Here is a 17,529-nt window from a genome sequence, read left to right as displayed (position 1 = left end):
CCTGCCCCAAGCCCTGGGAGTGCTAACCTGATAGAAGATAAGTGGGGAGCTCAGGGGGCTATCCTGCTACCTAGGCCAAATGGGACTAGGGATCTTAAAACAGAGAGAAGAAACAAAAAGATCCATTTCTTTCCCCAGAGGCTATCCCCTGGAAGGGAAAGTCTGCCTGACAACAGAGCCACCAGGGAAGGACGTGGAGCTGAGAGATGGAGATAGATTCTTCACGCGCACAAACCCCTGGATGGAGCCATGCCTGAAGACAGCTATCAAATCTATTTTAGAATTTTCAGTACCTTCAACCAGACCTCCCTGTTTTGTTTAAGCCAACTGGCCCTTAGTTTCTGTTGCCTTTTTTTTTTTTTTAAGATTTTATTTGACAGAGAGAGACACAGAGAGAGAGGGAACACAAGCAGGGGGAGTGGGAGAGGGAGAAGAAGGCTTCCTGCCGAGCAGGGAGCCCGATGTGGGGCTCGATCCCAGGACCCTGGGATCATGACCTGAGCCGAAGGCAGACGCTTAACGACTGAGCCACCCAGGCGCCCCATTTCTGTTGCTTTTTAACTGAAAGAATCCTGAGTAACCAATGATGACAGTATTGATTTTGATGATGGTAGTGGTGACTTCTTCCTCTAGGGGTTCTGCTGAGTGATGGTTGATCCTTAATCTGAGGGATGGTTTCTGATGCTACCAACAGGGAATTCATGAGTTGGAAAAGTGCTTATGTCACACATGGGACTCACAAAGGACAAGAACACTACTTGAGGGAAGGTACCTTTTTTCGCAGACAGTGCCCCAGATTCTTCGGCTGGCCAAGGAGAGCCACTCGATCCGTCTCTCGTACAACCGCAGAGCTCTGCTGAGCTGTTTCTGCAAACCCATGGGCCACACAGAGTGAGCGACTGACCAAAGGATGGCCGATTAAGGGGTCTGTGGGGCAAGGTTGGCTTCTAGGGATGGGGCCATGGGTATCCAGGCAGTATAAATGTTTCACTGAATCCTGGGTGAGTCTGCCACAAGACCAGGAAGAGAAGAGTCCACATATTTCATTGCCTGGAAGGGGAGAGGAAGCAGATCTTGCCCCAAAAGATCAGAGACTTTCGTTTGTTTGACAGGTCCCTGCCTGGGAAGCAGGTGGAGAAAGCTCCAGAGGTACCTGGAGGCAGAGCACAGTCTGTTTATAAGAGGAAGTTTGGTCAATGGCTTGGTGTCTCCAAATTCCATGGCACCTTCCTCTTGTCCCCTCTTCCCAAACCCCATATGCTGACCAAGTGGACCCATTACTAACCTGGTACTCACAGAGGAAGGGCAGGTCCACGTGAACATTCTTCACTGTCCCGTCATGCCATTCAAACTGGACCATTGCCCTCTGCACTCAGGTGTGGCCAGGATGGGTGGCAGGTGAACAGAGCACATGCGGGGAAGGATTGTTAAGTTTAATTTGGGCACTGGGCTCTCCAAATCAGATGTGTGAGAGGGAAATGGGCTTCGAGCACATCTGGGGTCGCATTATGCGTCCCTGGTCATGGCAGCAGAGGGCCTTCAGGACACTGGTCCCTGAGTGCACCATGCCTGAGAGCAAGCCAGCCTGCCTTCTGAGGAGGGTCTTCCAAACATCGGAGTCTTGATACAACCTATGGTTGGAGGTTTTGTAGTAGCAGAGTCGGAGACCTTAAAACATACTGGGAACCCGGATAGGCCTTCATGGGCACTTGGAAAATCTAATTTTTCATCCTCCACCAAGTCGTCATATCCACCCACCTAGTCACTCATCAATCTGATGCTACAATTATCTATCCCTCTTCTCTTTGGTTCTTCCATCTTTCCATTGACCTTTCTCTTCGCCTATTATGCTCTCCTTCCGTTTCTCCATCCTTCCATCCTTTTCTATTCTATTATGTCATTCATCCTTCCATTTTTACCCCTCCATAGTTCCATATGTTTACATTTCCATCCTTCCTTCCACCCAGTCAGCCGTCTGGGAAACATTCATCGGCTGCTTGCTTGTACTAGATATTGGGGATACAGGGTTGGAGAAGAGAGTTTGTTCTTTTAAGGTCTCCTACTGTGGTGGGGGTTTAGACATGTAATAAGTACACACGTTAACACATTATAGGAGCTAGGGCAGAAGTCTGTACCAGGTACAGTGAGGACACAAGGAGAGCAAGTGTGTTCAGAGTGCATGGAGGAAAACCTTCAAGGAGGAGGCGACTTGCTCCCTTATCCCTGACTTGCTCCCTCTTGCCCCATCTTCCAGAGTTCAGGTTCAAATCTTTGCAAAACTGCAGTTAGAGTAGATATGATGAGAGTTCTAGAAAGTTCTGGAAAGCCTGCATCCCACTCCAGGCCCTCAGACCCCAGCTCCTCGTGCTCTGACTTATGACTCTTATTTCCTGGACATTTAAGAACGGAAAGGTCAGGGGCGCCTGGGTGGCTCAGTTGTTAAGCATCTGCCTTTGGCTCAGGTCATGATCCCAGGGTTCTGGGATCGAGCCCTGCATTGGGGTCCCTGCTCAGCGAGAAGCCTGCTTCTCCCTCTCCCTCTCCCCCTGCTTGTGTTCCCTCTCTCGCTGTGTCTCTCTCTGTCAAATAAATAATCTTAAAAAAAAAAAAAAAAGGAGGGGAAAGGTCACAGAGGAGCCCCCCTGCAGAGGACTGGAAAGAACTCTGAATCTGAGTTACCTCATGGATAGTTGAAGATACTGTTTTCTGGAGAATAGGCACAAATTCCTTCACAGGAGAGAATGCATTGGGTGCCAGAACCTGATAAAGGCTTAGCTTTTTGGCTGTAAAAATAAACAGTGGTGTTTGAGATACAGTTCTTGAAGCCCCAGAGGGTTTATGCCTTTTCGTCAGTCACCTGAGTCCTGGGTTCTGCCCTCTTTGGGGACTTACCTTTTAGGCCATTGATCTTTAGCCATTCTGCAGAAGTCTTGTCCAAGTTTGGGAACTCAATTGTGAGGGGACCCTCATGCTTTGGGGGTTTAGGCAAGAGACCTGTGAGTGGACCTTTTGCAATCTCTGTGGAAATCTAAATTAAATTTAAAAGGCTTCATTACAAAATCATATTTTAGAGCTGAGAAGCCCTTAGTCTCCCCAACCCACCCAGGTCCCCTAAGTGGAGCATCTGAAAACATTACCAGGTAAATTAAAGGCAGTTCTGCCTTCCCCTCCCACCATCCCCATCCCCTTCTCGGGAGATTGCTGGAATTTCCAGGGTAAGAAGATGTCCCCAGCAACTTGCTTCCTCTTTGATTTGTCCATCCTCCTGGCCCCTCCCCACCCTTACCATCAAGATCATCACCTTGGGCTCCAAGATGGCTGGTGGCCCCTCCATGAGCTCCTGACACAAGGCTTCGAAGAAGTAAAAAGTAACTCCTACATTAGATCATTTCAGGAGCCCTGGTCTAGTCCAGCCTCCCCTCACCCACATTTACAGACTGAAAGCCTGAGGTTCTGAGATGTTAAGTCATAAGTCATGTATAAATAAGACAGAGAACAACAATTCCCAAATTTTAGACATTTGAGCACTGCCTTCATGAATTTTCCTGTATCTGAATACCACTGTACTGTTATTTAGAATTTTTAAAAAGATTTTACCCTTTTGTTTTTAAAGATTTTATTTATTTATTTGAAAGAGAGAGAGAAAAAAAGAATGGGGGAGAAGCAGAGGGAGAGAGAGAAGCAGACTCTGTGCTGAGCATGGAGCCCAGTACAGGGCCCGATCCCATGACCCTGAGATCATGACCATGAACCAAAATCAAGAGCCAGACGCTCAACTGACTGAGCTACCCAAGTTTCCCTAAAGATTTTACTTTTAAGTAGTCTCTACACCTAACATGGAGCTTGAACTCAAAACTCCCGAGATCAAGAGTTGCATGCTCCCCTGACTGAGCCAGCCAGGCACACCTAGAATTTTTTAAAAAATAAATCAAATACGGGGGCGTCTGGCTGGCTCAGTTGGTACAGCATGTGACTCTTGATCTTGGACTTGTGAGTTCAAGGCCCACGTTGGGTGTAGAGATTACTTAAAAAAAAATCTTTAGGAGTGCCTGGGTGGCTTAGTCAGTTAAGCATCCAACTCTTGATTTTGGCTCAGATCATGATCTCAGGGTCATGAGATTAAGCCCCGTGTTGGGCTCCATGCTGGGTGTGGAGCCTGCTGAAGATTCTTTCCCTCTCCTTCTGTTCCGCCCCCCCACACTCTCAAATAAATAAATAAACTTTTAAAAATAAACAAATAAATAAATAAAATCTTTAAAAAAATAAACCAAATGCGTAACATTAAAGCTTTTTAATTGTTAATTTGATCTAATTTTAAAAATTGACTCCCTTTTTTATACTCAAATAATTTTAGAAAGAAGATGTATTACCACCATAATGAGTTAGTTTTAAATACACAACATTAAAAAAAATTAATTCATGTACCACTTTGTAATTGTCTTGCAAACCATGAGTAATACATGCATTGCATTGTAGGAAACTCCTGGCTGAGGTTTTGACATCAGACAGACCTGGGTTCAATTCAAACTTCATCTGTCTCTGTTTCTGGGATCTGAGGCAAATTATTTAGCCTTCTGACTTCAGATTCCTCATCAGTAAAATGGGGGTAATAATATATCTACAGCAGACTGTTGTTGTTATGCTAAAATAAGACGTTTAAAGAATTAATCATTGTGTCTATCTTAGAATGAGCACTCAGTAAATGAGAACTCTTCTAATACAACAGTTGTTATGATTTATAGATACTCAGTAGAAGAGCTGGAACCGAATCGGAAGATTCCGGTTTCTAGGTGTGGTGTCTCTTCCACTGCGTCCAGCCGGACCAAGATGTCCTGTACGTCACAGCCATGCCTTCATTTGGTGAAGCTATAAGCGCATTCTCAGTGCCTCCTGTCCACAGTTAAGTTTTCTGCCTGATCTAAACAGCTCAGAGCTCTTATGGTGCTACGCCCATGAGCTGGCTGAGTTATTTTGCTGATGTTACAATAATCAAGCCGCCACGCAGGGACGTTTGCCCCAAATGAAGCGCTGGGTAGCAAAGACCATCTTCAAGACAGCCCACTCTGTGTGGGTGAGGTGTTCATCCTTCTCCAAATTGGGGGGTAGGGAGGGGACAGTGGGAGGTGGGTGGGGTGGCAGGAGCCTGCTGGCCTTTCTCTGAAATACATTTTTCAGTTAGAAAATCCATCAGGATCCTTCTGGCACAGTGGAAGGCCCACACAGCTCAGAGCTGTGGGGTACAGCAAAGGGCAGGGCTTTGCCTTATTTCTCTGTTAGCACATGGGGGCTTTGGCAGCTATGCCCTCAGAGAGACGGGTGAGAAAGGAGGATGGAGTGAGGCCAGCTCCAGAATCTTCCCCTACACCACCTACCTCCTTCGTCATGCTGGTTAGCTCCTCACAGGGGGTCCTGTGGCGCAAGGCTTGGATGTGGCCCAGGAGGCTCTGGGCTTTCTGGATTTCTTCCAGCAGCTGGTCCATGTCCCAGCTGGTATAGACCTGGGGGTGGTAGGAGCAATCAGCCATTAGAGGTCACTTGGCTGCTAGCCGTGGCCGACGCAGGGAAGGGCAAGCAGTCATGTCATTTCCTAAAGCTGAGGGGCGGACTGGTTAAGCCAGACGTTATAAACTAGGGTCCACGTGCCGGATAGAGCCTGCAAACCTGTTGTGTTCCATTTCTATTGTACTGGCCTGCAGTGTTATTAAATAACTGAAGGGTTTTCTAACCTTAAAGATACGAAGAAACATTTTATACCCACTGGACTGGCTATGGAAGCGTTGGTGAGGATGGGGAGAACCAGAACACTTGCCCACTGCTAGTGGGAAACAGACTGGTGGTTCCTCAAAGACGTCTACACAGAATTACCATATAACCCAGCAGTTCCCCTTGTAGGTAGATACCCCAAATAATTGAAAACGAGGACTCAGATACTTGTACAGCAATGTTCATAGCAGTTCACAACAGCCGAAGGGTGGCGATAACCCAAGTGTCCATCAGTGGATGAATGGACACACAGAAGGTTGTGGATCTAGACAATAAATCAGCCATAACAAAGAATGAAGCTCTGAGACAGGCTACAACATAGATAAGCCTTCAAAACATGACGCTAATGGAAAGAAGACAGGATACAAAAGGTGTGTGATTCCATTTATATGAAATATCCAGAATAGGTGACTCCATCGAGACAGAAAGCAGGTTGGTGGTTTCCAGGGGCTGTGGGGGAGGGGAAAGGGGGAGTAACAGATTAATGGGTACAGAATTTTCTTTTCTTTTTTAAAGATTTTTTTTTCTTTTTATTTATTTATTTGAGAGAGAGAATGAGATAGAGCATGAGAGGGGGGAGGGTCAGAGGGAGAAGCAGACTCCCTGCCGAGCAGAGAGCCTGATGCGGGACTCGATCCCGGGACCCCAGGATCATGACCTGAGCCGAAGGCAGTCGCTTAACCAACTGAGCCACCCAGGTGTCCCTAAAGATTTTATTTATTTATTTGACACAGAGAGAGAGAGAGATCACAAGCAGGCAGACAGGCAGGCAGAGGGAGAGGGAGAAACAGGCTCCCTGCTGAGCAGGGAGCCCCATGTGGGGCTCAATCCCAGGACCCTGGGACCATGACCTGAGCCGAAGGCAGACGCTTAACCGACTGAGCCACCCAGGCGCCCCAGGTACAGAATTTTCTTTTGGGGGGATGAAAATGTTTTGGAACTGGATAGAGGTGGTGGTTGCACAACATTGCGAATGTACTAACTGCTGCTAATCGTTCACTTTAAGGTGGGGAACTTTATGTTATGTGAATTTCATCTCCATTTAAAAAAATGTAAAGAAGTCACACATACATACAAATCCAGATTTCTGGCTCCTTGGAAAACCTAGCAGCATGGGGGTCACACTCCTCCAGAGCAACGATGGGGATGGGCCAAGGGCTGAGCAGAGGCGTCTCTCTAGATGGGGTAAGAGCTACCTAGTCTTCCACAGGCCCACCCACTCTCTGCTGCCCCCACCCCTCTGAGTCAGCTTAAGTTTTTTGTTACCCTTCTACTGTTTTCTGCTTATATTAAAATAAGACCATGATATTTGTTGTACTCATATCTCTATGAAGAAAAACAATAGAGAAGCCAAGAGGGCCACGGGTTTTTAGATAAAAGATTTCTTTTTTTTTTTTTTTTTTGATGGTTTATTTATTTTAGAGAGTGAGAGCATGCATGAGCAGGGGGAGGGGCAGAGGGAGAAGCAGACTCCGCACGGAGCAGGGAGCCCAATGCCAGGCTCGATCCCAGGACCCTGACATCACGACCTGAGTCGAAACCAAGAGTCAGACACTTAACCGACTGAGCCACCCAGGCTCCCCTAAAATAAAAGACTTCTTGGGGCACCTGGGTGGCTCAGTCATTAAGCGTCTGCCTTTGGCTCAGGTCACGATCCTGGGATCCTGGATCGAGCCCCGCGTCGGGCTCCCTGCTCTGCGGGAAGACTGCTCTCCCTCTCCCACTCCCCCTGCTTGTGTTCCTGCTCTCGCTCTCTCTCTCTCTCACTGTCAAATAAATAAATAAAAAATCTTTTAAAAAAAGACTTCTTAAACCAGCTGGTTTTGTTCATTTACGGTACCTTCCTAGCCCCTGTGATCTGTGGCCTCAACAAACAAGAGTTTGGGAAATTATGTAACCAGAAGGGGTGTAAACCAAGGAAAATGTTGTCTGACCTTGGCTCCTTGGTGTGAAATGCTAGACTTTGTGACGCTTGAACACTGTAAGATACAAATATTATTTGGCTTAAGGCTACCGATGGTTTCAGGTGACACAGCCTGCAAGCTGAACAGACAGTGGATTCTCAATCGGCCAGTGGTCCACATGCACACTTGCTAATTGTTACCTCCAGTGTGGACACAGGGTGTGTGATGCTACGATTAACTGGGACAAGGATACTAATGGGTGGACTGGTACAGAATTGATCGTTCATTCAGAATTGATTGCTGCGGGTCCCCTGCAGTAGCAGGGACGTATCTTGGAGGAAGACCTGAGGCAGCTGTTTCAGACTCCGCTTGGTGGGAGCAGAGGTGGTGTTGGACCCCATGGTGATGACAACTGGATAGAGATTCAGGATTCGACCAGCTAGGCTTTAAAAGGCCTCTAGGCTCACTGGTGTGCAATCCACTCATCATGCATGCTGAGCAAAGGATCTCTTGTGACTTCATGCTGTCCCTGTTCTTCCCATATTCATCTTAACCTGATTATACTTGTGCAAACCCATTGAACATGGCGGCAGGGAGGGGAAGCAAGTACATAGCATGGTCTGTCCTGGCCCAGGTCCCCCAGGCACAGGCTTGGAGGCAGGCAGGGAGGGAGGAGAGGGGCAGCACGTTGGCAGAAGGGCTTACCTCTGTTTCTGGGCTGTAGCAGTGGTAGTAGCCCCCAAGAGCTTCTGCAAGGTTCTTTAGGACAGCCTGTGGGGATGGTGACAGGGTCAGCATCCTCACCGGGGCAATGCCAGTATTCCCACAAGCTTCTCCTTGACTGAACCTCCCAACTGCCCAAAGGAAGAAGCAGGTACAAGGAGAGTCATGTTCTGGTCCACAGCTTGGTGGGGGGGGGCTATCCATGCATGGAGCCTCCAAGATGGCCCAGCTAGATCACTGTGGCCAATCCAAGGGAAACGTTGGAGAATCCCAGGTACTTACAAGGGGCACCTGATTGTTGCATTTGTAGGTGACGATGTGGGTGATGAGGCCCCTTCCCATGGTGGACTGTTGGATGTAGCTGGACAGAATTTCAGAAGGCTGATCTGGGCTGGGGAGAAAACAGAAGAAGAAAAGGGGGTGCCCCAGGTCAAATCACGTGGAGGACATTCCAGAGAAAATGGGAATATCTACCAAATCTAACTGACCACCTGTGTCCCAGGTCGCTTGGAAGATGCAAGGTAGAGTGGACTGCAGGCCTGGCCTGCCCTGGCTGCCCTGCCCAACACCTAGGGACAGACAGCCTATGAACGAAATCCTTCTCTCAGTGTGTGTGAAGGGTCCTGCGTGATGGTTTTTGGTTCTCCAGCCCCCTTTGTGCGTGTGGTCTGTTACCCATGTAGGAAAGGAGACCTACCAGCTTCCCATTATGGTCACCAGAGAATTCAGCCCCTTCAGGGTGAAGATCTTCCTCAGGGCTTGTAGCAAATTGCTGCCTCCGTCAGGCTGCAGCTTCTTTACCCAGAGCCTGAGTTCCTGGAGGCTGTGGAGACAGCAGACACCCCACCACAGTGCTCTGCTGAGGTGCCAGGCCGAGGACAGACATGAGCTCGTTTCAGACTAACAATTATTTATTTGAGAGAAACAGATCATGAGCAGAAGGGAGGAGGGAGAGAGAGAAGGAGAATCAGACTCCGCTGAGCAGGGAGTCCGATGTGGGACTCGATCCCAGGACCCTGAGATCATGACCTGAGCCGAAGGCAGACACTCAACCGACTGAGCCACCCCGGCGCCCCAGGCTAACAATAATTCTTGAGGGGAATACATTTCTTCCAATTTTATACATGAGAAAACGGAGTTAGGATTTGATCCCGTAAGCAACTGGCCAACTCTGGGATTTCAAACCAGGCTGGACTCCAGCGACTCTGCGATCAGAGGTTCTGGGCTAAGCTCCTTCTTTGCGCCCCAAGCCACCACACACTCCCCCCAATGCAGAGTTCATCCCCTGACCCTGAGGGGGCTCCAAGAGGAGGTGCCTTGGCCGTGTGGCTGCATCTCGCATGCACTGGGATGCACCCCAGCCCAAAGAGGGAAAGCGGCTTCACGCTTTCTTGGTTAAATATCTCACACCATACCAGTGAGAGAGTTCTGCTCTTTCCATTTCTCTTTCTGTCTGACCAATAAAATAAAAATGACAATAAAATTTAAAAAGTCTCAGCTCATGGCCAGTAAGTCTGTCCTTCATTATTATAACCTTTCAGTCTCCTTTCTACACAAAGGGAGAGCAGATCCCAGGCCTACAGCCTTCTCCAGGCCGATAGGTTTCAAGTTGGAATTTGATATCATTGTTTATTTGCTTTCACTGTATTTATTGTGATGACTGCATTCTAATTATGGCAAGTGATACGGGCTTCTTGTTATGGTACTGATAGTTCCCTTCAATAATACATGTAGAGTTGATGTTTTATTCTTTTTTTTTTTAAAGATTTTATTTATTTTTTGACAGAGAGAGAGACAGCGAGAGAGGGAACACAAGCAGGGGGAGTGGGAGAGGGAGAAGCAGGCTTCCCGCTGAGCAAGGAGCCCGATGCGGGGCTCGATCCCAGGACTCTGGGATCATGACCTGAGCCGAAGGCAGACACTTAACGACTGAGCCACCCAGGTGCCCCTAGAGTTGATGTTTTAAAATAGTACACGTCGGGGCGCCTGTGTGGCTCAGTTGGTTAAGCGTCTGCCTTCAGCTCAGGTCGTGGTCGCAGGGTCCTGGGATCGAGCCCCACATCAAGCTCCACGCTCGGCAGGGAGTCTGCTTGAGGATTCTCCCTCTCCCTCTGCACCGCCCCCCCACCCCCGCCACTCATGCTCACTCTCTCTCTAGAATAAATAAATAAATCTTAAAAAAACAAAACAAAATAGTACACGTGGCAGAGATATGACCAAAATCACAAGTGGTCTCTAGGAATCACTGCAGTGAGAAGCTCTTGCCTATGACCTCATGGTGACTTCTAGGTCTGACATCCCAGAGATCAGGGGTCTAACTGGAGCGGAAACCACAGGAGAAAACTGCTCTCATCACCGAGTACCGGCCACCTGCCAGATGCTTATCCCTCACCTCCTGTTCACAGGACTTGAGTGAGGGGTAGGTATCCCTGGCCTCACTCTGCTAAAGAGAGTTCAAGGACTGGTCAAGGTCACCCCGTAACTGTCAGAGCAGGATGCAGAGCCAGCGCTGTTGGAACTGGACCCTGCTCTAGCCAGAACAGCTCCTCTTTACAGCTAGTGCTGGGCAAGGGGACCTCCATCCCAGAAATGCATACAGGTGGTTTCTCCCGGAATCTGCTCCGGGCTTTGGCAGCCAATCCTGGCTCTACCACTCCGGGCAAGCGCCCTCACCTGAGTCCCAATTTTTTCATAGGCAAAATGGGGATAAGAATCCTACTGCATCTGCTGGCCGTAAGTATTAAATAAGATAGTGCATGAAAAGTGCTTAACAGGGCACCTAACACCTGCTGGGCCATCAAGGATATTCTCTTCATGGAAAAGAAATTTTTACTTACTGGCGTAAGTAGAAATTCTTACACATCTTCTCTCTGCCCCCCCCACGCCCCTCCCAAAAAACCCACAAACTAGAAGCTTCCAAATAAAAGACTAGTTAAATCACAGGACATTTATGCAGTGGAATACTATGCAGCCATTAAAAAAGAACGAGGTAGATCTGTGTGTACTGAGAGAGACTGACATTCAAATCAAGTGCAAAGTGCAAGACAGGGTAATGCATTCCTGTTTATGTTTTAGTAAAAGAGGATAAGCATACCGATGCATGTACGTGACACATTGTGGAAGTAGGTAGAAGAAACAGTTATTGGGAGGTGAGAGAGAGATTCTGCTTTCGTACTGTGTGGATTTTTAAAGATGTATTATTTTCAAAATAACAAAATTATCTTTGCTAGTTTGCTGGAGAAAAATGGTGCCTTGCCGTTGTCTTGTCTTTTCATTTTGTGGGTTGCTCACAAGGCTGTCTGCTTTGCCGAAGGTTACGGATCCCTGTGTTTCCGCTTTGTGAGTTGTCTCTTTGTACTCACTCACCTGTTGGGGTCTCGGGTTCACACTGTATTCATTCAAGAAAGACAGCACCATGTGGGGAGGACAAGGAACGAGCAGACAGCCTGGCCAAGGCCGGGAGGTCACTCACGTGGAAGAGCTGACTCCCACCGGGTCTGGCCAGAGGGCGCTGGTGGTGGAGCCGAAGGACAGGACATACAGCTTCTCCTTGTGGCTCAGCTGCTCCTCAATGAGGTCCTGACAGACAAAGGGACATACTGGTTCCCAGAGCCACAGGCCACGTGGGGCCTGGCTTCACTCCTCATGCTGGGGCTGGCTCCTCAGGACCGGGGTGTCAGCCTTGCTGGGATGGGGTCGCTTAGTGGCCCCAAGGTGACATCTGCTTCCTGCCCACTGAGTCATGTGGGGGTGTGAGATGAGTGCCCTGGCATCCCAGCCCGTGTGTGTGTGTGCGTGGTGGGGGCGGGGCATGGGCCTCAGCCCGTAGACTGGCAGACCACCCTGGGAGGTCGTGCCCTCCCTCAGTCCCAGTGACTGCACACTGATGTCTTCTTCTGGAGCAGCTCCTTCGGGCTGCCACACACTTGGCTCACAGACTAGGAGGAGGATGAGCCTCTTAGCTACCCATCTCAGATTGTGCCACCCTTCACGGTGGCATCCAGGGAGGGAGGACAGAGGTTGGGGGCAGTGGTTTCTCGCCAAAGCACAGAAGGTGGGGATGTAGCAGTGGGCACAAGGCCAGCGCATCTGATGCTCTCAAGCTGTAGCCAATGAATATCCAGCAGTAAGATAGCTCCTCCCTCGTCTTCCTGGCTAGGTAGAACTTCATCTGTCCACCGGCAACACAGACCTTGTCCTGCCTAATATTAGACCAGCCCACCTGGGAGATCTTTAGAACCTCAGCCCTGAAGACTTGTCATGAAGCACTGTTTCCTGACATCTGCTGAGACCAGGAACGGGGGACAGTTCTGGATGACTAGCCCATGTTGAACCCTATAAAGAGTCCTTGGACGGGGCGCCTGGGTGGCTCAGTTGGTTAAGCGACTGCCTTCGGCTCAGGTCATGATCCTGGAGTCCCTGGATCGAGTCCTACATCGGGCTCCCTGCTTGGCAGGGAGTCTGCTTCTCCCTCTGACCCTCCCCACTCACATGTGCTCTCTCTCTCATTCTCTCTCTGTCAAATAAATAAATAAAATCTTAAAAAAAAAAAAAGAGTCCTTGGACGATCACATCCAAAGCTCTGGGGGTTCCCATAAGAAAAGAACCCCCTTACATTAGCGCACAGAGGCTACATACAAAGTTTTTTTTTTCTGAGCACTTAGCTTGCATGAACTCCTTTCATCCTATGGCAGCCCTGGTAGGTGGCCTCTGTTGTCATCTGCATTTTACAGATGAGGTAACGAAGGCACAGAGAGATTAGGCAGCAGGTCGCAGCCCAGAAGTGGCAGAGGCGGCTGGGACTTGAGGCCAGTCATCTGGCTCCAGAGTTCTTAGCTTCTTTGTTTGGACATGCCAAAGAAAACGAAACAGCCCTTGGGTCCAGAAAAGGCCAGGAGACCTGTGCCATGCTATGCTGGAGTCAGTCCAACCGATTACTGTTCTTCACATCCTCTTTCCAGGGAACTGGGGGCCCTTGAGGAAAAGTCCAGTTAGTAGGGACTGCTGTGGTGAGGATACGAGAAGCTCACACAGGAACTGAAAATGAACTTGACATAGTTCCTTAACGGTAAGTGCTAATTAAGTGTGAACCGTTCTTTGCAGAACACCCCATTTTGCAGGTGCTACAAACAAAGCCAGTTGGCCAAGCTCACAGAGGGGAGGGGGTGTGTCTGGGGGGGGGGGCGGTTCCAGGTACTTCTTTGCGCCAGAGAGACTTACCAGGAAGTCAGTCTGGAATTCCTCTTTCTGAGAGCCACTGCTGACGGCTGACACATCAATGACAATACCAACTTTGGTTCCCTTGATGAGGCCAAATGCCTGAAACCAAAGAGGGCATGTGGGAACATCCAGCATAGCTCTGTGCTTCCCTTAAGCCCTCTCATGGGGCAGTTCCACGTGACGTGGACGTTGGAACACACACCCCTGACCTCAGAAAGCAGCAGAAGCCAGGTCCATTTTATAGAGGAAAAAAGCAAAACCTGATCCTGACTATAGTTCCGGGCATTATCTGCTCCTAAAGCCTATTCTTTACAAGTCTTTTTTTTTTTTTCCTTAATATTTACAGTCCACCCTTATAAAGTAAGCCACGGCCATTAAAGAAAATTTGGAGACCACAGAAAAGCATCCTTTGTAAAATACAAAGTTGGCTGTCTAATTACATCAGCGGATTTTATTCCATTTCTCTATATCCTTATTTGTTTTCCACCCACTCTACCAATCAAAGGCAGATGTGTCAAGCTCGCCGGCTGCTGCGGTATTTCTGTGAGTTTCTAATTCTGTGTCTAACAGCTAGCACATTCTCCGTGCCCATGCAGTCTGACTCTGCTGAGGACGGTTCATCCTGTTACAGCTGCATTGTGAACTGGGATTTTCATTCGTTCGGGACGGATGATTCTCTAGGGGCAGTGGGTTCCATTTGATGCTTTTTGCCTTAAATCCCACTTTACTGCAGGCCCAATTTTCTCTACTCTCACAGAGGGGTATTTTATATCTCTCACACCTCAACATTCCCTTTCTATGCTCCCTCCGCAGGTGAGTTTGCCTTCAATTTCACTGAGAAAAGAGGAACAAGCCAGAGTTTGGTTTTGTTTTTTAAATCTTTCCACGCAGAATCTACCAACCTGCCTGCCCCTTTGCCCACACCCTGGGCCTTTTCCCCTGTTATAATGTATCTACATTATAGAGCAACTACAGAAGCTCTAAGGCCAACCCTTTGACTCCCATCACCTGCTCTTGTCTTGCCAAATAGGGACTTTGCTACTGTAACCGTCTCTTCTCCTGGACCACCAGATCCTCCTTATCTGTTGTATGGTTTCCATCACCACACAAAGTACAAAATACTATTGCCCATCCGAAAAAGGAAATAAACCTTTCAGGACTCCACCCCTCCCTCCTGCTACCCCACCTCATTTCTCTGCTTCCCATTTTAGCTTACCCCTCGTTTCTCTGTGACTCCCTCAGAGTAAGGCTCTCACTTCCCCACTCCACTGAAGCTACACCTGTCAAGGTGATCAATGACCTCCCTCTTGCCAAACCCAATGGTCAAATGTAAGTTCTCAACGTTCGCTAATTCTGAATGGTGTAGGACGTTCTTTCGCTGTGTCAAGGATGTAACAAGTTGAAGCGTTTAATAAGTACATTTGTCTTTCAGGACATCACGTTTTCCTGCTTTTTCGTCCACTTGCTGGCCAGTCCTTCTCACCCTCCCCCACCTCCGCCCAAAGTCTGCATCGTAGGACATCCTGGGAACTTGTTAGACGCAAAATCTCAAGTCCCACTCCGGATCTGCCCAATTAGAGTCTGCATTTTAACAAAATTCCTCTCCCCACCACCCCCACCACCAAAAGGGATTTGGCTGCCATAAATGTTTGAGAAGTACAGGGCTAGGGCTCCGTCTTCCTTATCTACACGAGGGTTTGTCAACCCCTCAACTACTGACATTTTGAGCTGGACAATCCTCTGCTATGGGGAGCTGATCAGTGCACTGCAGGATGTTTGGCAGCTTCCCTGGCAACCTCCCCTCTCAGTCTTGACAACCAAACATTCCTGCAGATATCACCAAATATCCCCTGGGGGGCAAAATCGCTGCTCCCCCCTCCCTGGTTAAGAACCACTGTTCTGCACTCACTCCCTAAAAGATCTCATGTGTCTTGGGGATTTGAATACCATTTGCACACTGATGATAATCCAAGGTCCATCTGCAGGCAGAACTCTCTGGCAGCTCCAAACATATGCATTCAACTGCCTGCTCCTTGTCTCTGCCCAGATGTCTGGTAAGCCTCTCAGACTTCATATGGTGAAACCCAGACCTCTCGATTTTCCTCCACACACCTGGCCCTCTTGTGAATGGCATTCAACAGGTCCCCAGGCACTTTGGCCCCAAACGCATGCAATCCATCAGCAGTCCTGTGGGCTCTCCCTTCAAGCCATGCCCTGAGTCCACCATTTCTCCTTCCATCCACCCTAGCTCTTGAGCCTAAGTCACCACCATTCTTACCTGGCCTTTGTTCTCTACAGTCAATTTATGAAGGAGCCACAATGATCTTTTTGAAACTTAGGTCAGATCATGACACTCCCCTGCTTAAAGGCCTCACCTGTGGAATAAGATCTGTACTCTGTAAGGCCATTCTTGATTCCAGCCTCATCTCCTCCCCTTCTCCATGTGGCTCACTCTGTGCTTGCTACACAAGCCTGCTTGCCGCTTCTAGAACATGCCAAGCCTGTTCCTGTCTTGGAGCCTTGGCATTTGCTGTTTCCTCGGCCTGGAACATTCTCCCCTAGATCTCTATATGGGAGTGCCCTCATTTCCTTCAGGTGTCTGCACAAATGTCTCCTCCTTGACCATTCTATTTAAGTAGCCCTCCTTCTGGGGTACCTGGGTCACTCAGTTGGTTAAGCATCTGCCTCTGGCTCAGGTCATGATCTTAGGGTCCTGGGATCGAGTCCCGCATCGGGCTCCCTCCTCAGCAGGGAGCCTGCTTCTTCCTCTCCCCCGCTCATGCTCTCTCTCTCTCCCTCTCTCAAATAAATAAATAAAATCTTAAAAAAAATTTTTTTTTAAATAAACAGCCCTCCTTCTATCCTACTCTCTATTCCCCTACCCTGTTCATTTCTCTTTATAGCACTACCAGTAACTTGACCTTGCCTATGAATTGCTAATTATCCATTGTCTGTCCTCCCCCACTGGACTATAATCTCCACGAAGGTGGGACCTTTGTATTGGTCATGTTTCTATTCTCAGTCTGGGACCCGTGCCTGATACGCAGTAGTCGTCCAATCAATATTTGTTGGATGACCCAAACGAACGCTGAGGCCTCCCAGGACATTACCAATCCTCAGGGGCTGAAAGGAGTTCAAATCTGGGGCCAGTTCTATTCCTTTTATAATTTACAAAAACTGCCTTTAGAGCTTTTATAATTGAAAACATTCATTCTCTTAAACAGAGCCATTGGAATTCTAGACATTTATCCTGTAAAATAACTGGATAAGTTCATAAGAGGGAATTGGAGCCTGGTGATGCCAGATATTCCCATTTTTCAAGAGAGAGCTAAAAACAGACATAAACATGAAACACCAGAATTCTAAATCTTGGCAACTAACTCGAGAAATATTTTAAACTATGAGGGCCAAGAAAAACATGGCTGTGGGCCAGATTTACCAGCACGCTACTCGTTTATAAGCCCTGCTTTTCTCCTCCATAAATGTGGAAACAGACCCCCAAAGCAGTGAGGCCACTTGCCCAGGGCCTTGCTGACCGTAGTTGGGAAGTGGGCCCAGGGATGGCCTGTCCATCACCCCAGGCTGTGTCAGCACCCAGAGGACCCACGAGTTGGTTTGTGAGTGATTGCTTCCCTGGGATCTAGTCTGGGCTGGTTTCATGTCTACTCTGTAGCTCCATCAGAAAAGGTACAGTGGGGTGCGTGGGCGCCTCAGTCAGTTAAGCATCTGACTCTTGATTTGGGCTCACGCCATGATCTCAGGGGCATGAGATCAAGCCCCATCCTGTTTCCGGCTCCACGCTCAGCATGGAGTCTGCTTGAGATTCTCTCTCCCTATCCCTCTGCCCCTCCCACTCATGTGCTCTCTCTCTCTAAAATAAATAAATAAATCTTAAAAAAAAAAAAAAGAATAAAACCAA

At 48.4% G+C, this 17,529-nt stretch overlaps 1 protein-coding gene across 1 annotated transcript in view; it reads right to left on the bottom strand.

Moving 5' to 3' along the window:
- The window catches only part of VWA3A (von Willebrand factor A domain containing 3A), a 52,375-nt gene that overhangs the window by 26,490 nt on the left and 8,356 nt on the right, over positions 1-17,529 (bottom strand). The window contains exons 7-16 of the mRNA XM_021686830.1: positions 13,611-13,709; positions 11,863-11,969; positions 9,088-9,213; positions 8,673-8,781; positions 8,373-8,438; positions 5,373-5,498; positions 2,893-3,028; positions 2,680-2,783; positions 1,286-1,366; positions 773-867 (exon numbers count right to left, since the gene is read on the bottom strand). Coding sequence (XP_021542505.1) covers positions 773-867; positions 1,286-1,366; positions 2,680-2,783; positions 2,893-3,028; positions 5,373-5,498; positions 8,373-8,438; positions 8,673-8,781; positions 9,088-9,213; positions 11,863-11,969; positions 13,611-13,709 — 1,049 coding nt within the window. The remainder of the gene's footprint in view (positions 1-772; positions 868-1,285; positions 1,367-2,679; positions 2,784-2,892; positions 3,029-5,372; positions 5,499-8,372; positions 8,439-8,672; positions 8,782-9,087; positions 9,214-11,862; positions 11,970-13,610; positions 13,710-17,529) is intronic.

The sequence above is a fragment of the Neomonachus schauinslandi genome, chromosome 5, assembly GCF_002201575.2.
Source record: "Neomonachus schauinslandi chromosome 5, ASM220157v2, whole genome shotgun sequence".
Lineage (NCBI taxonomy): Eukaryota > Metazoa > Chordata > Mammalia > Carnivora > Phocidae > Neomonachus > Neomonachus schauinslandi.
The sequence above is the reverse complement of the archived record's forward strand: the minus strand, read 5'-3'. Positions and strand labels throughout refer to the sequence as shown.